Here is a 25,543-nt window from a genome sequence, read left to right as displayed (position 1 = left end):
GAGTGATGGAATGGAAGCGCTCTGCCCCCCGTTGGCGAGACTGCCATACAATGAAACCCCTGGAAGCGGATCCTATTCTGATGGAGGAGGCTACTTGGATAGCGGAAGATAAAGCGTTTATTGTGCTGTACCTTTTGACTTTAGTTACTATGTTTTGTATAGTAAAGGGTGATACGGTCAAAATTTGGTCAAGGGAAAACGCGTGTAAATCGGTGAAATCGTTTATTTAAAAAATCAAATTAAATTTCTTTTCAAGTTCAATTAGTACAAAATTCAGGAAAAATATTCAGTTAGGCTTCCGCTTTTCCAAATCCGAATTGCCGGGCCTTACGCTTGACCCCTGCCATCAGATTTTGTACAGCCACCTTGTCCACCTTCTTCGCCGCAGAAAGCCAGTTTGCCTTGAACTGCTGCTCGCCCTTAGCAGTTTTTTTGGTCTTCTTTAGGTTCCGCTTGACAATAGCCCAGTATTTCTCAATTGGGCGGAGCTCTGGCGTGTTGGGAGGGTTCTTGTCCTTGGGAACCACCTGCACGTTGTTGGCGGCGTACCACTCCATGGCCTTTTTACCGTAATGGCAAGATCCAAATCCGGCCAAAACAGTACGGAACAACCGTGTTTCTTCAGGAAAGGCAGCAGACGTTTATTCAAACACTCTTTCACGTAAATTTCTTGGTTGACAGTCCCGGAAGCTATGAAAATGCTGCTTTTCAAGCCACAGGTACAGATGGCTTGCCAAACCAGATATTTCTTTGCGAACTTTGACAGTTTCATGTGCTTGAAAACATCTGCTACCTTTCCCCTTCCTTTTGCCGTATAAAACTCCTGTCCCGGAAGCTGCTTGTAGTCGGCTTTGACGTAGGTTTCGTCGTCCATTACCACGCAGTCAAACTTCGTCAGCATCGTCGTGTACAGCCTCCGGGATCGCGCTTTGGCCGTCGTATTTTGTTTATCATCGCGATTTGGAGTCACTACCTTCTTGTAAGTCGATAGTCCGGCTCGTTTTTTGGCTCGATGCACGGTTGTAGACGATACACCCAGCTTATTTGCGGCATCTCGGAGAGAGAGGTTAGGGTTTCGCTTGAAACTACCGACAACTCTCTTTGTCGTCTCAGCGGCTTCCGGTTTTCGATTTCCCCCCGATCCAGACTTCCTGGCTGTCGACAAACGTTCCCCAAACACTTTAATTACATTTGTAACGGTTGATTTGGCAACTTTTAGCGATTTTGCCAACTTTGCGTGCGAGTAGCTCGGATTTTCGCGATGCGCGAGCAAAATTTTGATACGCTGCTCTTCTTGCTTGGACGGCATTTTGACAACTGAAGAGTGAATTCCAAAATCAAAATAAGAGCAACATTCTACACACACACACCTTCAAAATGAGGGGTGTTCAGGTTTTTTAAATGCAAAATTGAAAGAAATACGTCAAGTTGATATTGACCAAATTTTGACCGTATCACCCTTTAAACAAGAATCCTCGGGTCCGTAAAGTTAATTCGATTGAGCCTTATCAAATAAATCAATAAACAAACAAACAATTATAGATTTTCATAAAAAGCATGCAGAATCTGCAATTTTTCACCGCATGACTAGATTCCGGACCACCCTAATGAGGACCACTGTAATTTTGGCCAGTACCAAAAGATGGGACTTTTTAAGCACAAAAACTTCACCGAAGGCACCAGGTTTTTCGTCAACGAATTAAACATTGTTCGCTTTAAATTTGTTAATTTGTTTGCTGAAATTTAGTTTCAAGTGTTCATAACGTTATAATTTAGTGATATATTGTGTTTTGCCTGTGTTTACCTTGAGTGACTCGGTTGACCTTGAATTTAACCTCCAAAATCTAAGGCACAGCTTCAGTTCCATTGTTCGGTGTCGGTTTTCATTGTCACGGAACTCACTAGCGACACTTTGCGAGCTATTTGCGCAAAAATAGCTTGATTTCCAAGTTTCAAACAATGTTGCATACAAGTTCTATAGAATGTATCGAAACGTCAAAGTTATCTGATGCCAGGTGGTGAATTCGCGAAACAAATAATATTTAAATTGAACGTTGAATGCGTGTACGAAGATTGAGGAGAAATAGTTATGTCTATTTGTATGTGCTTGATCTTTTTCTTGATGCGTAGATTTACAGTTATGCCCGTCTTTGTAGAATATACTAGGGTACAAATAGAAAAAAAATGTGTGACGAAATAGTGTCAGGTTTATAACGCGTATAACATATCCATTTATTAATAGATTTTAATTCTTATCACAAAATAAGATTCACATTTGATGTAAGATTGGTTTGAAATAAATATTATAATAGTTTATCATTGATAAACTATTGAAAATTGATCAAACTTTCTGGCCTTAATCAACCAACCACGTGCTTGCATGCTATGTCTATCGAGAGAAGTAATAAAGGAGCGTTCCTGCCGGTCATTTTTTTTCCTCTGTTCGGGACCTAACACTACTGCGACCAGTAAATTGATCTATTGTAGTATATCCCGTGTCCTTAGTTTAGTGGATGTCGTATTACTCCATCACTATTGAGAAATGATGAAGAATTCGATTTTTTTTTACAGTTGCCACTCTTGCATTTATCGCAAGGATCCGACTCTAATTGAAAGGTCCCGCTATTTATACCCTTCGGAGTGTTGAAACATCCTCCAAATGTGCGCCCCTTTGTCAATCAAAATTGGATTCCTTAGCAACAAAATTAAGGTATGACACCGATAATGACCATGCATCAGAACCCTAGTCTTAACCACTTCAAACTAGGGAACAACGAATAGAAGATTAGGAATCACATGGATGAAGACAACTAACTCATTTTTTTCCTTCTTTCAAGATCAGCCTCGGTAGACAAAGTCGAGTCTTGTCATTATCAACAAGGCATAAAAAGTAACAAGGACTAAGATGTGTTCCTTTGATTACTGAAAAATCCTGTTCCCCTAGTTTGAAGTAGTCGGAACTAGGAATTGGTGGTAGATCTTACATCCCGTAACGTACCACGAAAAGGTGATCTACCCACATTACGGGGCTGTCATAGAGCAAGCTGCATTTTTTTTTTGTAAAATACGAATATTGTGGTATATTTGGCAACCTGGTATTTCTGACAGCTTGAATGTTCTGGTTTACATTCACAACGGCGCCGTAAATGTCGAATATCATGCTCGAAAAGGATTCCTTCTACCGACGAATAAAACGCCTCTACGCCAACTGGAAGGAACCAGAGTTTTCCCATGATGATTCGCTGCAGAAGGTGGATTGCATTCTGAAGGCGGTCGGCGTAGGCGAGGAAACCATTTACGGCAAATCCACCAGCACCCGGTCAATAGGTTATCTACCAAACAAAACTCACTTGTACAATACCGAACTACTTTTCATGGCACAATCACACGGAATTTTTGATGGATCCATTCAACCTTATTAACTTACAATTTTTATTTTATTTAAAAAAAAATCTGAAACCACTGCTTCTTTGAGTTTCCCTATCCAACCACCATCACTGCATGATCCAATCCATCCTAATTGTTCATGCATTCCGGTTCGTAGTACACTCCATTTGCATAGTAGCTGAAAGACTTGTGACCGACATCGATTGCAATCGACAGCACTCGGAAGCCTACATTTCGAATTAAAATATGAACCGAGAAGTGAATTGAACAGCACGAAATGTTGTGAACAACTTCAATGACAGCTGTCCAGCAGTGCTCCCATTTTATTTATTTAACAATCCAATGCCTACGAGATTGTGCCGAAGGTGTGCCGAAGGATGGGCCCATGCTGTGCTGAATCAACTTTCGGCACACTGTGCTGAATGACTTACCCCTTGGTACCTGCACGTTTTGGTTCAGTTCGTCTGTGGATGTTACGGGGTTGTCACATCGTTCGTCTCTGTACAACGTTGAATTGCAGCACAACAACACCACAGAGCGGACGATACAGCATAAATCAAAACACGAAGCGGTGTCATAATTCAGCTACGGGAGTATTATATTGCGTTTGCATTCGCCGGTGTTGACAAATACCTTGAAATATTGGAATTGACCCCAGGCCTGCTGGGGTGAGAGGTTATCACGCTTGCCACTACACCACCGGCGCTGCTTGTAACGCTACGCTTGACAGGCCAATTTACATAATGGATAACAGAATATATACATATACATCATATACCTCGTCATATACATATTGTTGGGTATTTGACAGTATTTTTTAAACCGATGGCCATCATCTTGGATTCCAAAATGGCGTCTTGCAACGATATCCGGCCATTGCACATCAACATCCAGGCAGGCTTTCGAGGCATAGCATATTCAGGATGCTCGCATGCTAGTGTGTGCCACGTAGTGAGAGAGTTCTGAAATAATATGAACACCATATGGAAGACTGTGTTCATATGAACAACTTTGCTGAAGGTAGTAACCCAACTAACAATTTTCGCAATGTAAACGCTTTACTTATTTCATTCATACAGCCTCAAGCTGTATTCAAACTTTATACGATATGAGGGAACCTTTACTCAACTTCTATAAAAAAGCAAATCTGGCGAACTTAGTCAGCTACTGATGGCTGTTGGGATGGTTTGGGAAAACCTCTTATTGCATATCCATTTACGCTTCTATACAGCTGCTATCGTGCTGTTTAGTTGTGTGCGAACTTGGAAGGCGCTTATTTAAGCTTTTCCCAGTTATTCAATAATCACTACACAGCCGGGTTAAATATTGTTTACGGTTTTTAATGGAGGAATGCATTAAAGTTTAATTTGCTGCGTATCAATAAATCGAAATTAGTTATAATCACATCACCAAATTATTTACCCTGTACCGGAGCCTGGAATCAAACTCAAGGCGACTGCATTGGCAAACCTTGACCCTACCAACTTAGCTTACGCCAACACATTGAGCTGAAGTACAGGTTGTTCAGTTGCTGCAAGGATAAGAGGAAGGGTGATTCTACCTTCCTGGTTCAGTATCAGGTTGGGAACTTCATCAGCAACAGATTCCAATACAGCTTCCATAAAAGCTCTACGACACTCCCTTGTAGGTGGAATGGATGATATCTTCTTCAGAACAGCATTTGCAGAATCGTATACTTTCTTTTTCAGCAACTGCCAGGAATCTTCTACGGTACTCGATGAAACAGAGATCGGAACTGTTGGGCTCAGTTGAGTTTGAAACTATTTCTGAATATCAGGCCTCTTGAGCAGAGATGGATCTAATGTGAATTTCGATCTCGTGAATGCACTTTGTTCCAATAGAGCTTTGTCCGCAGTAAGAGCAGGTTTACACTGGCTTTCGACAATATTGCATAAAAGTAGCTAATGGTTGGTGGCTAGAATATTTGGCAACTTGCATTGTAGACGCCTGAGAAACAAACCGGATCGAAGGGAGGTTAGCAGATGATCTACCTCACTGCGGTGAATTCCATTGGACCACGTCCATCGAAAACTTGCATTAGAATTGAGCTGAGTAGAACGTACTGCCAATTCATGTAGACGAAGAAATAGTCGCATCTTCAAGCCATTCTCGTTAAAATGTTTGTGACTGGCGTACTTCCCTGTAAGTAGAGCCTTATCTGAATCCAAACGAGTACACGATAAATGACAGTTTAAGTCGCCTGCTAGGGGAAGGTATTGCGTGTCTTTCAGATGTTTAACAATAGTACCGAGTTTGCTGAAAAATTTATCGGCTCCTCGGTTAGGCCCGTGTACGTTTATAGATCCAATCGATGAAGAGATTCATCCATCTACTCAAGGATATATTATAATTACTCTATGAAAATAAGCTAAACATAAAAAAGGATACCTTATACGAAATTTCTGCATGCTGCATATTAGATACTCTTTTGAAAAACTGCGTGGACTCCATGATGACGAATCAAGATTGCTAGGCCTCTCTTTCTACTATTTGCTGGTCCACTCAATTGCCATCGGAAGTTAGAAGTTATAACGCACTGACACTGTAGGTTCACCTCTTGCAATACGGCTATATGCACACTTTGCGACATCAGTAAAGCATCGATGGCTTCACGTTTCTCCAAGCTTCGACATCGATTGACATTCAAGGATGCCAAGCGAAGACCTTGTGTTGGATCTATTGTAATAATGGGGTGCTCTATCATTTGAGAATCTGTTTGCTCCTTTCTGGTCACCTTTAGTGCAACCATCATTGGATCCGGAAGGCTACGTTGGTGAACAGTTGGATGTGACGGTGTTGGTTCCATATTTAAAACACTGCCATAAACTATAGATGACGGCCTTGTTTCCTCAAAAATATGAATCGACGAGCGGGAGGTCCCCACCGAAATGTCTCCAAACTGTTACAATCTTGTGTTGTTTCACTTGGGCGTATGCAGATAATGCTGTCATAATGGGTCTTAACAAGTCCGGATCCACATTAAAACAAATTAAATTGAGGAAGATCGGCGTTTTATGTATAAACTTGACAAACATACCTTGAATATGGTAGAAGTTACACTGTTGCATGATCTAACAACCACTGCCTGCAACTAGTGTTGGGAGCCGCAGGGCTAATATAACTCTAACACTAAAATGATCTCGAAGCTAACGCTCATGCATTGCATTTTTAGTTATAAGTAGTTTTGTTTTCCAACTTATCTATCCATTCTTTTTATACTTTCTAATAGACTGCCTAAGCTTCTTTTTCTCTGTTTTCATTAACTGTTGGTATTGTTATTACATTATAGCCTGAAAAATGCGTAAAAAGCAAATTAAAACATTGAACGTCGCGTTAAAGTGGAACTTAAGTAGTTTTTAGTTTTCGAATTTGAAAGATCGTCGGTTACAGTGGCTTGCTTACTGAGCAGAAAAACGCGGTCCCAGGTCCTTACATACCAACGAGATTTATGGTAAAACCGCTTGTGTATCGTGTGTTTTGCGAAACTTGTTGTTATCGTCGGTTCCGGGTTTGAATGGTTACAACAATTTGAGCAACGGTATGATGTGATATGAGGTGCTCAATGGCCTTAGAGCAACCGTTTTTGCTTACTGAGCAGAACATCATGAGTCTGATCTCAGGCCCATCCACATTCAAGATTCGTCAATCGTTTTATTTGTTAATATGGCTACATGGTAATAACAGCAACTCAGTGATTAAAGAGGTGCTCGTCTGCCTAGTGGAAAACGTTTTTGCTTACTGAGCAGAAGACCGTGGGTTTAGTCCGCGTTATATGATCGTTAGGACATCAATTCAGCTTATCGTTTACCAAAACGAATCCTGCTGCAAACCCAACCCTCTTATCCAACATCCCAGTGATTGCTCGTGAAAGTGCAGAGGTGTTCTCGGCTTCCATCAAAGCGAGTGTCATGTCAACACAATCCTTCCCATTCCTTTTTTGACCTGTGTTCGGGTATGGCCGGCGCTGGTATTGCCTAATTTAAGAACATCATTTTTTACACATTGAGGATGATTGCTAGACCCAAGCATCGTCTATTGGTAATCTGTGTAATTACAGCTGATCTGGCAATAACAGAGCAGCAACCGTGGGCGGTCAATTAAGCAAGCTCAAGCTCAAGCTCAAGTACAGGTTGTTCAGTTGTTGAAAAAGCACTTTTGATGTTTTTGTTATTCAGCTAGAGTGATTGATAAATTGAATAATGGTTGTGAAAAAGTTGAGTAAACGCTCTCCAAAACTGTTTTTCTAGCTTCTGCTTGTAGCTGTAAAGGGTGTCCACGATGAAATTGCCACACTATGCAATTGCTCTAACTTTTTAACCGTTGGGTAGAATTTAATGAAAATTTGGGTGGATTTAGTTCATAGTGCATTATTTACATCCTGCAAGTTTTAAAGTCCTGTGATCAAAACTCGCGGAAATGGAGTCGAAAGAACAGCTCGTGCGTGATAAAATCTTGCGCATTCATCACGAGAACAAGGATCTCTCGCATCGTTCCATCGCTAAAACGTTGGGAATCGCGAATTCCACGGTGTCGCGAGTGATTAAGCGGTTCGAGGAACGGTTGACCACCGATCTGAAGCCCAGAAGTGAAGGAAAAAGTATTCCGTACAACACCAAAAATCACAACCGCGTAGTTGGGGCCTTCAACCGAAATCCGAACGCCTCCGTTAGGGATGTGGCTAAGAAGCTGCACCTAAGCCGAAGTTTTGTCCAGAAGGCCAAAACTAAGGCTGGGCTTCGAACGTTCAAGGTACAAAAGGCCCCTAATCGCGACGAGAAGCAGAACAAGTCCGCCAAAACCCGTGCCAGGAAGTTGTACCTCAACATGCTGACGAAAGTTGAATGCTGCATCATGGACGACGAAACATATGTGAAGGCCGAATTCAAACAGATCCCCGGCAACCTGTTTTTCACGGCCAAGGATAAGTTCAGCGTTCCGGAGCATGTCCGCACTCAGAAGATGTCCAAATTTGCGAAGAAATTCCTGGTTTGGCAAGCCATCTGCACGTGCGGGAAGCGAAGTGCACCTTTCGTGACCCAGGACATGATGAACGGACAGGTGTACATAAAAGAGTGCCTCCAGAAGCGGCTGCTTCCTCTCCTGAAGGCCCACAACGTCCCAACAATATTCTGGCCGGATTTGGCCTCATGCCACTACTCCAAGGACGTGCTGAAGTGGTATGCGGACAATAAGGTCAATTTCGTGCCGAAAATGTTCAACCCTCCCAACACTCCGGAGCTCCGCCCCATCGAGAAGTACTGGGCGATTATGAAGCAGCACCTTCTTAAACGACCTAAGGTAGTGAAGACAGTCGAGGAACTGAAGAAAGTATGGGTCTACATGCAAAAAACGGTTGATTCACAGGTTGTGCAGAATCTTATGGCCGGGGTTAAGGCCAAGGTGCGGGCATTTGCGTATGGACTGTAAATAAAATACGAGTAAAATGGTAAAATGAAGTTTAATAGTTATTTCTAAATCCCTGAAAATTTGATGGCAATCGGATGAAAACTCGAATTTTGCGAATCAATTTTGTGTGTGGCAATTTCATCGTGGACACCCTTTATCTGCAGCCTTTTTTCAGTTACTTTACAGCACAACGCTGGAAAGGTTGGCTTATAAAGCTGAAAATGTTAGTTGGGAAGCACAGCTCCTATTGACCAATACACGGAATGAACTGCATCAACAAATTTGACGTTTGAGCGGTGCCGTGTTTACTAAAAATGATCACATGAATAATACTCGCGTAACATTTAAAAATGGCCTATCAACTTATGTACACAAAACTTGTTAGACATTTTTCGTGCGAACCGAAGTACGCCCATGCAAACCAACAACACCATCGGGTAGGGTGAATTCTCCCCTTTCCGATAGTGGTTTGGTTTGTGTGGGTGTTCTTCGGCTCGTGAGAAAAGGGCCTAACAAGTTGTTTATACAAGTTGATAGGACCTTTTCTAAAGTTACGAGAGCATTACATCATGTGTTCATTTTTAGTAAACACGGCACAGCTCAAAAGTCGATTTTTTCGTGAGTTCATTCCGTGCATTGGTCAATTAGTGAAAATCCCATAAGCTGTGTGCTGGAGACAGCCAGTTGCATACCGGTCTTGAAGTGAACCAAATTACAACAGGGTAGCTGACCGGGCATAACGCTACGCTTGACAGGCCAATTGACATGATGGATGACAGAATAATTGACAGGACCGATAGGGAAGTCCAACCAACCACCGGCCACCCGTGACCGAAGAGAGTACCAGAGCTGAGCCAAAAAGTTGAGCACGTTATTTCGGGACCTTCTAGTCTTAGAGTTTCCTCTATGATATAAGTCCCGAAGTTTATTGTCGTGGGGTAATTTGATATTAATTTCATGTGGCCGCTCCGCGGGATGGGAACTTTGCAGCACAAACCCATTTCCCTTAATTTTTTGTTTTGCTGCTGATCGACTGTTGCGCCCAAGCACACAATTCTTTGGTGAAAGCAATAGAAATATTTACCTTATTTGACAAAACCCAGGTAATCATGACGTTTGATTATTGAAAACAATTTGAATGAAGAAAAGAGACCTACTGCTGTTATGATTACCTGAGATTTGTCAAATAATGTAAATATTAACACCGATTGCATCGAAGAATATGCTAAGTCTCTGAATCCGCTAGCACCGAGTCCCCAACATAATCCAGTAAATCCAGCAGACTGACGTGAACGTAATGATCGCATCTCACTATTTTGAACTTTTGTTTCAATAATTTATCATTCAAACTCTGGAATTTGAACCGGCTGTCATAAATTTATCACCTTCAACTAGTATTATTTCCCGCCACTAGTGACGCATAAATTCCACTTGGATGCTACTATAAGAAGAGTGATAAGAGAACAAATAACACTGACTAAGAGTAAATTGGTACGCCCCTCGCGCGCCGCTAGCACGCCTCTAGTGTTGGGAATCGAAAATCTTTGACAGTGGTTTGTTTAAACTTCTATAGAGAACAACTGGTGCAAGTTTGATCAAAGTAGTCGATCGCGTTCAGAAATAGGAGAATTTACGTATTCTCGGCAATCTAAGCAGCTTCCGCACTTCTATTAGAATTTCCTCTGTGCCACGCACACATATGACGTGTCTGTTTGTTTACATTTAACTGCTGCTGCTGCCAATCGACAGAACTGTCCAAAACGGTTTGAAAACGTTTTTAAGGCGCTCCAAACTTCTCAGGTGAGTGTGACTATTGTCGGCAGCCTCTTTTACTTCGGTAACCTTTCCGTTTAAACTGTGTGTTAACCAGTAGTTCTATTATCGGCAACTCGAAATCAGCCGTATTTTCATGTGCTTATGTTTCATTTGAAGAAACACCTAACATAACAGGTTTTATCAGTCGTAAAATGTATTAGGATTGAACCTGAAAGACTAAGGAATCGTTTAAATACATTCAGCGAAAATACAGAATTACAAAAATACAAATACAAATACAGTGAAATTAACGTTTAAATTGTGGTTGCCGAAAACAGTCGATGGCTGCCGAAGCCATCATTTACCCTACTAAAATACTAAAAAGAAGAAAAAAATGTACACAAACAGCTGGATAATCTGGAGTGTTCAGGTTCCAAGCTGGATAAAGTTTTTTTTTTTTTTTTTTTTTTTTCTTTATTTTAGAGATTTTTAGCCTGAGGCTAGTTCATCTCTTAGCTGGATAAAGTGCTGAAGATGCTGAGAACAACAGTTTGTCGAGTGCTCAAAACCTACAAGGAAACCATGAGTGTGGAAAGGAATCAGCGGACCTACGAAAAAACTGGAACCAGGGATCGTCAGTTGCACAGAAAGATCTTTCGATCTAAGATGTGGCCAGAAGGTACAACGCCAGCTTTCAAACGGAACGGAACATCCTTGCCAGGGAAGGATACAAGTCGTTCAATGCCAGTAAACATTCAAACCGGCACATGAAGCAGAATTCCGTAGCCAAAAAGCGTGCAAGGCTCTTATACGACCGAGTTTTGACGAAACAAAAGGGATGCACTTGGATCTATGACGAAACATACGTCAAACTCGATTTAAAGCAGCTTCCCGGTCTAAAGTTTTACATCGCAACTGGACGTGGGGATGTGCCGGGAAGATTCAAGTTCGCGAAGAAGGCCATGACTTGGCAAGCGATAGCAATTGTGGCCTAAAGACGGAACCATTCTTTATATCCTCGACGATGACATCCCAAGAAGAATGCCTGAAAAAGAATGTATTGCCGTTCATCCGCAAGCATAGGGACAAAGTCATCATTTGGTCCGATTTGGCCAGCTGCCACTATTCCAAGGTGATTCTGGAGTGGTATGCTGCCAACAAGATCGATTTTGTCCCCAAGGTAATGAATCCTCCGAATTGCCCGGAATTTCGACCAATCGAAAAATACTGGACAATTTCAAAGCAGCGATCTTGACGAAGCGGCGGGGCAGTCAAGGACATCCAGCAAATGCGGGCAAAATGGAAGAAATGCGCTGATTCAGTGTCCGTTTCCTCTGTGCGTTCGCTGATGGGCTCCATCAACAGTAACTGTAACTTTGAAGTTTTAATAAAAGTACTGTAAAGCAACCATTAATGGACTTTTTAAACTTACTGAATCACGAATTACAGGTCTTTTTGTGTGTACCAATTTACTTTTAGTCAGCGTTTAGAACAAAACGACATTACCAAAGACAGATTAAAACCTATTACTAATTTTTCTTCGTATATTAAAAGAGTTTGCTGGTGATAAAATATATTGAATAATTCTAATCACTAAATAAATGTTACAGCTTAAGGCATTCTCATACAAAACTCGAGTTTTCTAATGGAAGATCCGAAAATTCAATGTGGTTCACATTGCCTTCAGCAACACTGTGGGTATCCTTATACGCTGATAGCCCGGCAATAAGGATTCCTGACTATAAAAGTATAATAAATATACAATATTTCAATGTTTATAAGGGTTTTTTTTGCATTGGTACATAAATGCCAGGCCCAACGGCTTCCCTTCCCATCCCGACTTCAAAATATGCCATCCCGGCTTGATGTACACAAGCGGAGTAAATTGTACGCCTGATGAATCAAAGTTGAATATTTATCCAAGTTGAGTAACACTAACGACCCCCAGATGCCTCCAATGAGCACTCATCTGGAGAATTCCATGGCACGGTGCAAAATCCCCAATCGAAGCTGTATTCCCGCAAATATTCCCACACTACGCAAATACCAGATCTTTTACGAGCTAAAAGCGAATTTTATGACACCCTTAAAAAGTAACGCGAAGCGCGAAGATAAAGTGCGGCAATTAAAATCAAACAATCTAATCACATTTACAATGCATGGAGACGACTACGGCGACTTGATGACTTCATTTTATGTGTACCCATTTCACATCAAACGAATCCAATGCAAATATGTTCGGTCTTATCCGGACATCAAACGCGAGGACGAACAATTGCCCCGATCTGCATTCGGTTTCCATCACGTTAAATGCGGTGTAGAAACTAGAAACCGACGCATTTGCAAACAGTAGCAGAGCAGTAACCATTTTGTGCTACTGAAGCCCCCCTGCGTTTTCGGAAGCATACATCAAAGCCTACATCGGTTCCTAAGAATGATGTATACCTTCCGAATTACATCGATTCGAACGTTGGACATCTGATGCTCGATACTGGTGAATCGTACCGTGGTGGATTCGCTACCATTGTTTGCGGAATAGTTTGAATCGTTGGTTGGACCCATACGATGGGTCTCGGTCAATGTTTCGAACTGGGTGTGGCTATAGAGGTGCTTAAAATAGGAATTCTGCTGTTGTGTTTCTGTGCATCTCTATATAGCCTTTCGAAGGCTGATTGTGTCATCTTCTCCCATGTCGCCATTTCGCTCGAATAAATAAGCCAGGAAGTTGTCGTTAGAGAACAGAATCATCTCGTTTCCGGCCTGGCCGGGATGTCGAGTTCTGCAATCTATCTCATGGGCTTAGAGCACACATCATTTTGGTGCACAGCAACTTTCGCCAGTGAGTGTATGAAACATGACAACTCTGTACAACCACCATCCGTCGTCGTCGCCGTCGTCGTCATCATCAGCAGCACCAACCATAATAATGATTTTTCAAAGCCACCAAACCCCGCTGCAGTAGGCTTTGGTTCTATACTGGTGTCATCCTACTTGTAGTTGGCAGGTTTCAGTTTTACTTTCATAAATACTCTCGCTTCCTGATGGACTGCTGGCGCGCTTTGGTCGGACCAGCGCAATATGGCAGCGGGACAAATCCTTTGGGACAATCCGCGTTGCGACGAGTTGATTGTACGACCAACCAGCCTACTGCGCTTCGTTGTCACCAGGATCGTGATGGATAAAATTTGTACTGGGGAAAAAAATCCGCTTCAAATTAAAATTCAACATTCGACCCACAATGCCACATGCTACAGTGTGCCATTCACCAACTGGTCATAAGCGAGACAACAGTACACAGTAGTGAGACTACGGTCCAGAGAAAACGGTGACACCATCCAGCGAGTAATCTCATGTGCCCAGAGCAAACGATGCGTACAATGATGGAAAATGTGAACAGACTCCCTTTTCTTCGGTTTAGTAAACAATAAGGGCAACAACGGAACATACAATGCGGACGCTGACGACACAATGGCTGGGAAAAGTAGATTTTTATGTCTAGAATTAATTTAGCGTGGAAAGTTTTGCTTTGTTGTTTTGCTTATTGACTTTTTACATTTCCCCCGGAGAATTACAAGCGATTGTTTTTGTGATTGTCTTTATTGGCTTGTTCGCAAAGTTGAAAAATCAATAAAATGCGCATTTTCATTGTTTTGATTAGGCCGAGTCAAAAAATCAAGTGGTTTATTTAACGTATTCTGAAATAACGTGGGAAAGCATTTGAGCAAAGATATCCCGTTGGTAATGCTTTTATAAATTATACATTATTCAAAATGCCCTAGAACCTTGCAATTTTTCCTATGTTGTTCAGAATCACGAGATTTAAGCGAATTTAATAAGGAATTTAAATTTTGAAGTAAAGTGACCATATTTGGGTTCTCCGGATAATCTGGATTGACCGTTAAAGTTGTCATAGCATGGAAACCGTTCTGCAAAACCACGATTTTGTCCTAACAATCTAGTTGACATTCTATGTCCAGAAAGTAGCACTAAAGTTTCTGCATTTAGCCCAAGGGATCAACGAACTTTCCCATAATTGCCTCGCAGGTCTTGTCATTCAAATCCATTGTGCTTGACATTAAAGGCTACTGGACTTTCACTTTGAGATTCACTATATGCAAGCTATGAAACTTCACGTTTACGAGTTTTTCGAACCTCCCATTTTTTCGGAGCTGCCCAGGACACATGCCAAGCTTGATCCCACCTTCCACCGACAACGGAACAATCATCCAAATCCACTGTTTGCCGTTCCCGCCTTTTCCTTGTCAATTATGTCATGGCCGTCGGTTTGCTGTCAATCAAGTTAACACGCACCCTGCACTGCGCCCAGTTCCCGCAACGCCCCGAAACCTCTTCGGTGTAAAATGAAACGAACAACGGAAAGTCCTTGTGTTCCACGTTCCCAAATCTCGCCTCCGTTTGCCCCACCGGCGAACTTAGAATGTGTGCAATATCTTATGACACTCTGAAAACCGGTGCTGTGATTATGTTACCTTACCTTAGAACGATGATGCGACGATGGCAAAAACCTCGCTGAGATATGAGCTCGGGAGAAAACTTTTCCCATCTTGCGCTCTGCGAAAATAAAGAAACTTTCAACTTTCGTTCCGGAATGCATGAGGAGGCGGTGCGGTGGACACCTTTTGAAGTGGGAAAAGTTTTACAGGGGCCAGCAAGGTAATAAAACTCCCCGGTCCGATTGGATGGAACGACAAGATTTTAGAAACGTTTTAGATAATTCCATTTTTGAACGCTTGTGAAATTCTAGCCAGGATGAAAGACAAAGGTGTTCGATCTTTGGGATGCTCTCAGAGGTTTGATGGTTTCGTTTGACGGAAGTTTTTAAGTGCACCCGAAGGTTCTCTTAATTGATTACTAAAAGGTGCCTTCGATGATTATGCAAGCGTGGGCATAGAGGAAGGGTTGAGTGGGAGCCCGGTAAAGAATTTTTCTTCGTTTTCAGTTTATGATTTTAAATACTTAAATTGAATTTTGTATCTGTCAGTCTGAAATTTTAATTGGAGATTAGGAACCCATTCGGAGACCCATTCCATAAATAACCATATTGCTCTGTGGCCGCCATGTTGAAACTCAGTCCTCCATCTTGGGTCAAACATGATGGACTTCTACTGGGGCTGGATCCGCCACCTTCAATAGAAATCCAACATCTTATTTAATGATCTGCCATCTTGGATTCCGAATTGTCCACAAGCTAGCTTAATGGCACTTAGTTGTTTAAAAGAGGATGTATTATACAATACAAAATTTCTTCTATGAGGAAAATATACGTTTTCATTTTCTCACTTAATCCCGCATCACAAAGAGAAAAAAAGCTAAGACAAGTTAAAGGCAGACGAGAGAAGTGCTATCGCTGTATCGGTTTCTTTGCATAATCTAGATTCTCCTCCCTGATTCAAAATCTAAATTTTACAAATTCAAATTTCTACAAATTCCAAATCTTCCAAATACATAATTTTTCAAACTTCAGTTTCTACAAAATCCGGAATCCAAATTTTCAAAATTCAAAGATTTCCAAACACCAATTTCTACAATTTCCAAATCCTCCAAATACCTTATTGTTCAAATTACCAACGCTTCACATTTCAATTCCTCCAAATTCCAAACTCTCAAAATTCCAAATCCTGCAAATTCCAAATTTTAAATTCTACAAAATCCAAATTCTCTAAATTCGTAGTTATCTGAAATTCAAATTTTAGATAGTTGAATTTTTCCTAACTCCAATTTCTGCAAATTTCTAATCCTCCAAATACCTCATTCTGCAAACTCAAAATTCCAAATTCTCCAAATTCAAATTTCTTCAAACTCCAGTTTCTACAAATTCCAAATCCTCCAAGCACATAATTTTACAAGGTCCAAATTCCAAACTCTTAAAATTACAAATCTCAAACTCTTAAAATTTCAAATTCCAAACTCTCTAAATTCTAATTTCTCCAAATTCCGACTTTCTACAATTTCCAAACCCTCCTTATACCTACTTTCCCAAATTCCAAATTATCCAAATTCCAGAACCTTAAAATTTCAAATCCTCCAAATTCCAAAATCTCCAAACTTCATATAACAAGCTAGCGGCCCCGATGGTGTAGTAGTAAGCGTGAATGTGCTCACCCCAAAAGGCCTGGGTTCAATCCCAGTCGGTGCCGCCGTGATTTTCTGAGGCATAAAATCTCTGATCACGCCTTCCTAAAACTAAAACCGTTGGTCCCCGGTCCATGAGTTGATGGGTCGATAGGTAGGGTCCAGAAGTGGGAGCTGCCTCGCAGGCGTCGGTAGCATTGGTACTTAGAACAGGAAACAAGATCGACGGAAAACAAATCAAGGAAAAACAAATATTACAAGCTCTTGAAATTCCACATTCTTCAAAATCCAAATTTCAAATTCCACAAAATCCAGATTCTTCTAATTCGTAATTCTACCGAATACAAATTTTCCAAACTCCAATTTCTAAATCCTCCTAATATATAATTGTCCAAAGTCCAAATTCTCTTAATTCGAAACTCTCAAAATTTCAAACCCTCCAAATTTCAAACTTTTCAAATTTTAAATTTCAAATTCCAAAGTATCCAAATTCAAAATTTAAAATACAACAAAATCAAAATGCTCCATATTCGTAATTTTTCGAAATCCAACTGTGTCAAATTCTAATTTTTCCATACTAAAATTTCTACTAATTCCAACTTCTCCAAATATCTAATTTCCGAAACTCCAAACTCTCCAAATTTCAAACCCTCCAAATACTTGATTTTGCTCAAACTCAAACTCGAAATTCCAAATTTTCCAAATTAAAATTTCTTCAAACTACAATTCATACAAATTCCAAATCCTCCAAACACCTTATTTTCCGAGCTTCAAATACTATGAATCTCAAACTCTCCAAACTTCAAATCCTCCAAATTACAAACTCTTGAAATTTCAAAATGCAAACTCTCCAAATTAATAACTCTACGAGATCCAAATTTTCCAAATTCAATTTTTTCCACTCTCCAATTTCTACAAATTCCAAAGCTGCACATTTCCAATTGTCAAAAGTCCGAGTTCTCCAAAGTTCAAATTTTTCAAAATCAAATTTCACCAAACGCTAATTTCTACAAACTCCAACTCCTCCAAATACCTAATTTCCGAAACTCCAAACTCTCCGAATTTCAAACCCTTCAAATTCCAAACTCTCCTAATTTAATGTTCCAAACACTCCAAATTCAAATTTTATACTTCTACAAAATTCAAATTCTGCATATTTGTAACTCTGGAAATCCAAATTTTCAGAATTAAAATTTCTACAAATTCCAAATTTCCCAAACTCAAAATTCTCCAAATTCCAAACCCTCCAAATTCCAAACTCTCTAAATTTCATACAAAAAACTCTCCAAATTCAAAATTTAAAAGACTACAAAATCCAAATTCTCTATAGTCGTAATTCTTCGAAATTAAAAATTTCCAAATTCAAATTTTTCCAAACTCCAATTTATGCAAGTTCAAAATCCTTTAAATACCAAATTTTTAAAAGTCCGAATTCTTAAAATTTTCCAAATTAAAATTTCTCCACACTCAAATATCAACAAAATCCAAATCCTCAAAAAACCAGATTTCCCAAACTCCAAATTCTTCAAATTCCAATCTCTTTAAATTCCAAATTCCAATCTCTCTAAAATCCAAATTTCAAATTCTACAAAATCAAAATGCTCCATCTTCGTTACTCACGGTAATCCAAATTTTCCAAAACCTTTTTTTTTCAAAATCCAGTTCCTACAAAATTCAAATCATCATCAAATACAACATTCTGCAAACTCAAAATTTAAAAAATTTCCAAATTTAAAATTTTCTTAATTCTTCTTTCATTTAAATTCTGCAAAATACAAATTTTCCACATTTGTAATTCTCCTAAATCCATATGTTCCAAATATTATTATTTTTAAACTTAATTTTCTACCAATTCTAAATCCTCCAAATATCTAATTGCCCAAAGTCCAAACTCTCCAAATTCCAAATTTTTCAAATTCATATTTCACCAAACTCCAATTTCTACTAATTACAAATCCTCCAAATACCTACTTTCCCAAACTCCAAATTCTCCAAATACGAAACTCTTCAAATTTCAAACTCAATAAAAAATCAAAACTCTCCAAATTTTAAATTTTAAACTCCCAAATTCTAAATTTCAAATTCCACAAAATTTAAATTCTTCATATTCGTAATTCTCAGAAATTCAATTTTAACGAATTCAAATTTTTCCAAATTCTAATTTCACCAAATTCTAAATCTTCTAAATTCCTAATTGTACAGAGTCTGAATTCTCCACATTTCACATTTTCCAAATTCAAATTTCACTAAACACCAATTTTTACAAGTTCCAGACTCTTCAAATTTCAAATTCCAAAATCTTCTAATTCAAATTTTAAAATTCTACCAAATCATAATTCTCCATATTCGTAACTCTACGAAATCTAAATTTTCCAAATTCAAATTGTTCCAAACTCCAATTTCTCCAAATTACGAATCCTCCAGATACGTCATTCTGTAAACTCAAAATTCAAAATTTTCCAAATTCGAAATTCTTCAAACCCCAATTTCTTCAAATTCCAAATTCTCCAAATACCTAATTTTAAAATTCTTAATTCTTCAAATTCATAATTCTACTAAGTAGAATTTGAAACTCATCGAAATCAAAATTTTAAAAAATTGCGGATTATAGATGCTCCATGTTCGTAATTCATCGAAATCCATTTTTTACAAATCCATTTTTTCCAAACTCCAATTTCTACAAACTAAAAATCCAACAAATAGGGGGAATGTTGACTTCGCAATGCCTTAACCTATTATCGTCAGGGGGTAAACAAAGTCCTAGAGCCCTCAAATTTGGCCAATAGATGCTCTGAAACACAATGTATCCACATGCCAAAATTGAGCTCTCAAGGACGTTGTTTGCCCCCCTTAAAATTCAAAATTATACAAATTCAAATTTCTTCAAAGTTCAATTTCTACCAATTCTAAATCCTCCAAATACCTAATTTTCCAAGCTTCACATTCTCCAAATGTCAATCTCTCGAAATTTCTAATAACCCAAATTCAAAATTTCAATCTCTACTAAATCCAAATTCTTCATTTTCGTAATTCTCGAAATCCAAATTTTCAATCTTCGATTTCTACAAATTCTCAATCTTTCCAAAGTACAAGTTCTTCAAATTCAAAATTTTCCAAATTCAAAATTTTCCAAATTCAAAATTTTCCAAATTAAAAATTTTTCAAATTCAAAACTCTTGAGATTTTAAACCCAACATCCAAACTCGCCCAATTTCGAATTCCAAACTCTCCAAATTAAACATTTCATATTCTGCAAAATCCAAATTTTCCATATTCGTAATTCTTCGAAATCAAAGTTATACGATTTCAAGTTTTTCCAAACTCAAAATTTCAAATTCCAATTTCTTCAAACTTCAATTTCTCAAAATTCCAAATCCTACAAATACCTAATTTCACAAACTCCAAATTCCCCAGATTTTAAACTCTCCAAATTCCAAACCCTCCAAATCCCAAACATTTTAAATTTCAAACTCTCCTAATTCAAAATTTCAAATTCTACAAAACTTAAATGCTCCTTTATTCGTTATGCTCCGAAATCCAAATTTTAAGAACTCAAGTTTTTCCAAACTCCAATTTCTACAAATTCCAAATCCTCCAAATACCTAATTCTGCTAACTCAAAATTCCAAATTCCAATTTCTTCAAACTTCAATATCTACAAATTTCAAATCCTACAAATACTTAATATCCCAAACTGCAAATTATCTTAATACCAAATTCTCGAAATTTCAAGCTAAAATTCCAAACTCTGCCAATTTCGAATTCCAAACTCTCCAAATTCAAAATTTCATATTCTGCAAAATCCAAATTCTCCATATTCGTAATTCTTCGAAATCAAAATTTTACGAATTCAAGTTTTTCCAAACTACAATTTCCAAATCCTCCAAATACCTCATTCTGCAAACACAAAATTCTTAACGATCCAAATGCAAATAACTTCAAACTCCAATTTCTACAAATTCCAAATCCTCCAAATACCTCATTTTCAAAGCTCCATTATCTCAAAATTCCAAACTCTCGAAGTTTCAAATCCTTCAAATTCAATATTTCAAATTCTGCAAAATCCAAATTCTCCATACTCGTAGTTCTTCGAAATCCAAATTGTCCAAATTCCATGTTTTTCAAACTCCAATTTCTACAAAATTACCTACCTAGTTTTCCAAACTCCAAATTTTCTTATGTTCTACAGTACTGTCCAGGAGTTATTTGATATTTTTTTAACTGATCCTGAACACTTCTGAAATGATTTAGTAATTTCCAAAGTGATTCAGAACTTTCATGAAGTGATTCAGTACTTTCCAACGTGGTTTTGAACTGAGTTCATGCGTTGCAATATTTTTCTAAGCAATTCCATACTTATGGCTGGTAGTGTTTTCAAGTGATTACTAACTATTCAAGTCTGGTTCACTTCACTTTTCAGTTCGAATTCACTCCATATTTAAGTGAATCCAAGCATTTCAGATCTGATTTACTTAATATTCTAGGGATTCCATATTCAAGAGATTCCAAAATGTTTGATTCACTTTATTTTCAAGTGATTCCAAAATTTTCAGGACTAAATCACTTCATATTCAAGCAGATCTGGTTCATTTCACATTTTTGCAAGCACACTAGCGCCACGTAGTGACATAATTCTAAAACGAACTAACCTTTGCGTGCCTAACGTCTGAATTTGCATAGATTTCAACATTCAATTAGCTCTAAAAACATAATTTCTCAATCTTTTTCTTCACAACAAATTGCATTTTGTCGGGAATCCATTGAAGCTTTTGAATACATCTGAAAATATTTGGATCAATACATGGTTCCGGAGTTATTCCGGTTCTCGTTGGGGTCACTTTTGGTCGGCATTCGGCTTTACTGATGTAATAGGTATACACACGATGAACACCATGTTTTTTTCTTTCAAATGATGTAATTGAACCAATGGCAGCTATAACAACGGTCCACGATCACATTGGGCATCCCGGAAATGTTCCGGTGCCCCGGGGAAGTGGCCAATTCTCAACAAGAACCAAAACCCATCATGCGACATATCAAACTTCATGATTTGACAAATGTTGGCCGGTAATGGCCTTATTGAGAGTCCATGGTTACACTAGCCCTCCCAGACATGTTCCGGTGCCCCCGGGGAAGTGGCCAATTCTCAACAAAAACCAAATGCATGCGTTTATTGTAATCTTGATTGGTGCTGGGAAAAATCATGAATTCAAAATTAATACTCGGGAGCTATGGTTCAAGTGACGAGCTTATGACACGAGTATTTTATTCTGCCATCATGAGTCGAAACAGGTAGTTGTTGACTAAAATTAAGTTGCTTGGTGATTAAATTATGTTTCGTGTTTAGATTTCAGCAGACATGCTGATATATTCGGTTCGATGATTCGTTGTCAAGACGACCTACCCGATCTATGAGGGTAGCGGCGAAACTAGCCAAATCTACAGCATTAAACTTAGATTATGGACGGCCAACCCTTGCAACCGATCGATTGCTACTGATTCGCCCAATAACTGAAAAAATCCTAGAAAATATGTGTAGCTCTTACATTCCTTCTATGGATTTGACTGTAGATGAGCGAATGATTCCTTTCCGCGGTAGATGTGCCTTCAGTGTCTTTTTTTATAATTCGTTTATTTTTCCAGGCTCATTTGCTGTAGCTTTGCGGAGCCGATATTCATTGTTTAGATAACGAAATTACTTAAAACTAACGTTAGTATGCCTTCAGAGTCTACATGAAAGGAAAACCATGTAGATACGGCATAAAAGTTTGGGCTGCAGTTGATGCTCAAACTTCTGTTCTTACCAATTTTGACATTTATGCAGGTTGATAATATGATCTTCTTGTGAATTAATTATTTTATTTGAATCATTTTATAAGAACATTGAGAACATTGTGTAATACTAAAATTTAAAATGTTCACTTCTTCATGACTTAACCTTTAATTTTAATCTCTGATTACGTGATTATTACAATCAGGGATATGGAACTGCACAAAGCACATACATGTGCAATGAGCTGATACTATGAGCTTTAGCTAATTAAAAATAAACGCTCATGCAAAATTATCTCATTTTCCAAAATATAACAATTTTTAAAGTTTCAGTGAAGCACAATATTGCTCCATGATACGGAACTGATTCTGGAACTACTTTTTATTGCAATGAGCTCATTTTGTTCTTATTGTGTGCGCTCTTTTATAGATCGCACATCTTTCAAAATTGTAGCATGCTTTCTCTTGTCTGCTGCTCTTGAAAAAAAAAAACCTGTGCAGGAGATTTAAAGCGTACATACGATTCTTGATTACAATACAATTGCTAATTGACTTTTTTGTTGTTTTGTATTCAGCTAATACTTATCTTGCTGCTTTCGTACTACGATCTTAAGTCTTGTTAAATTTTTCAGATTACGTTAATTTTATTTTTTATTGTGAGCTTGAGCTTGAGCTTGAGCTTGAGCTTGAGCTTGATTGACCGCCCACGGTTGCTACTCTGTTACTGCCAGATCAGCTGTAATTACACAGAGAACCAATAGACGATGCTTGGGACTAGCAATCATCCTCAATGTGTAAAAACTGGTGATCTTAAATTAGGCAATACCAGCGCCGGCCGAGCCCGAACACAGGTCAAGAAAGGAATGGGAAGGATTGTGTTGACATGACACTCGCTTTGATGGAAGCCGAGAACACCTCTGCACTTCCACGAGGAATCACTGGGATGTTGGATAAGAGGGTTGGGTTTGCAGCAGGGTTCGTTTTGGTAAACGATAAGCTGAATTGATATGATCCTAACGATCATATAACGCGAAGGAGCTTGGGACTAAACCCACGATCTTCTGCTCAGGAAGCAAAAACGTTTGCCACTAGGCAGACGAGCACCTTTTTAATCACCGAGTTGCTGTTATTACCATGTAGTCATATTAACAAATAAAACGATTGACGAATCTTGAATGTGGATGGGCCTGAGATTAGACTCATGATGTTCTGCTCAGTAAGCAAAAACGGTTGCTCTAAGGACACCGAGCCCCTCATATCACATACCGTTGCTCAAATTTGTGTATCCATTCAAACCCGGAACCAACGACAACAACTAGTTTCGCAAAATACACGATACACAAGCGATTTTACCATAAATCTCTTTGATATGTAAGGACCTGGGACCGCATTTTTCTGCTCAGTAAGCAGGACACTGTAACCGACGATCTTTCAAATCCAAAAACTAAAAACTACGAAAAAGTACTTAGGCCTTCATTAAGTTCCACTTTCACTTTCCTGAAATGACTAACGAATGGAAGACTTTGACTACCCAGCCATGCAATAGTCTCATTCCGTGCCTTATGGCAACTTGATGATTCTATTGCGCTCATCTTTTGGCACCACCCAGGGGAGACTTGGTCCTGTACCCAATGCTTAAATTATCTCCTTTCCACTCAGCTACTCGCAATTTCTTGTGATATAGTGGGCGGAATATTATTATATGAGACAATTCAATGCACACGTCTTTCCAAATTTGGCAGATCGACAGGTAATCGGTGAGTTACCACGATAGTTGCTATTCAACAACTCGACAACGTCCCATCGTCAACGCCTGCTATGAGAATTTCCCATTGCAGACGCCAACGAAATGACGTCATCGAGCTATCGATTAACTACCCTGGTTATCGCCTGGTACCTTATAGCACGATGCTAGGAGGCGAACCGGAAGAATCGATGAGCTACCTCTCCCCCCGTTAATTTTATTTTTTATTGTGGGGGCAAAACAGCTTCGATATTTCTTAACCTATTATCGACAGGGAGTGCATGAAGGTGCGTCATGCTCCAGAGCATCGATTTGGGAAACATACCACTCTACGACTAGCCAAGGTTGCAAATACTTATTTCAGCTAAAATAATGTTTTTCGGAATAATAAAACCAAAAGATGGTATGATGGCATGTTTTACTTGTAACTTACAAAAAGAGGTTACAAAGTGTGAAAACTAATTTATATGAGACGGGAGAATCCGCTTCAACCGACTGACTACGAATGAGGCGCATAATGCGAGAGCAGCAGCGGCGGCATCGCAGTCGCTCCCGTTCGCCACAGTTGATAGTGCTGTGCTCAGACAGTGTTGCTGAAAACCACTCAAATATACTGTTCCATACAGTGCAACCATTCTATGCCTCACATCTCACTTCTCCTCACAAGAAAAAACAAAAAAAAACAAAAAATGAGAGAAAACAAAAAACTTAATCACCAAATGTTAAAAACCGCTCATGCTCTTTCTATGTCGAGAAAAAAAACAAATCCTCATTTTGAAGAACCTTTCATTGGTCTTGTCAATTCCAGTAAAGTCACAATAGTATTAATCATTGCCTTCCTGTACCGACCGTACATAATCATCTAAATAGGACGGTGGTTTCCTATCTCTAAAGAAGCGTTTGTTTAATAAACCATCACATTGATCACCATCTTGATCAGCCAAGTTCTCTTCTGATAAATTGCCTTCATCAGTGAACGATTTGGCAACTGAACTTCTCCCGGGACTCCTCCATTTATGAACTTTCTTTGTTTGTGATACGTGGTGCTTTACGGATTTTCCCTCATCGTCAGTTAACAAAAGAGATCCATTTCTTTCTTCAAGCACCGTGAACCTATTAAAATATAATTGAATGGAATATTAGACTAAACACACAAAAAAAACAAAAAATAGTACATGCAAAACAAATGTAAAGATACAGAAGACATTACCTCTTCAATCCAAACCTAGTATCACCCTTTGCACGTACATGACGCTCAACTATTACTTCATCTCCTGGTTTAACCCGACATTCTCTGGCACATCGTCTGGCATCCTCACGCTCCTTTCCAACTGACTTCGCGTTCCAATCCCTTTCCTCCAACAAA

General features: G+C 39.0%; 1 protein-coding gene across 1 annotated transcript in view; it reads right to left on the bottom strand.

Annotated features, from left to right (window-relative positions):
- Positions 1–3,516: 3,516 nt before the first annotated feature.
- LOC135704833 (uncharacterized) overlaps positions 3,517–25,543 on the bottom strand; it is a 50,217-nt gene continuing 28,190 nt past the window's right edge. Inside the window, exons 3-4 of the mRNA XM_065226347.1 lie at positions 3,819–3,886; positions 3,517–3,614 (exon numbers count right to left, since the gene is read on the bottom strand). Coding sequence (XP_065082419.1) covers positions 3,517–3,614; positions 3,819–3,886 — 166 coding nt within the window. The remainder of the gene's footprint in view (positions 3,615–3,818; positions 3,887–25,543) is intronic.

The sequence above is a fragment of the Ochlerotatus camptorhynchus genome, unplaced genomic scaffold, assembly GCF_037179485.1.
Source record: "Ochlerotatus camptorhynchus isolate MF236.1 unplaced genomic scaffold, CSIRO-AGI_Acam_v1.1 ptg000248l, whole genome shotgun sequence".
Lineage (NCBI taxonomy): Eukaryota > Metazoa > Arthropoda > Insecta > Diptera > Culicidae > Ochlerotatus > Ochlerotatus camptorhynchus.
Note: the sequence above shows the minus strand (reverse complement) of the source record. Positions and strands in the feature narration are given on the sequence as shown.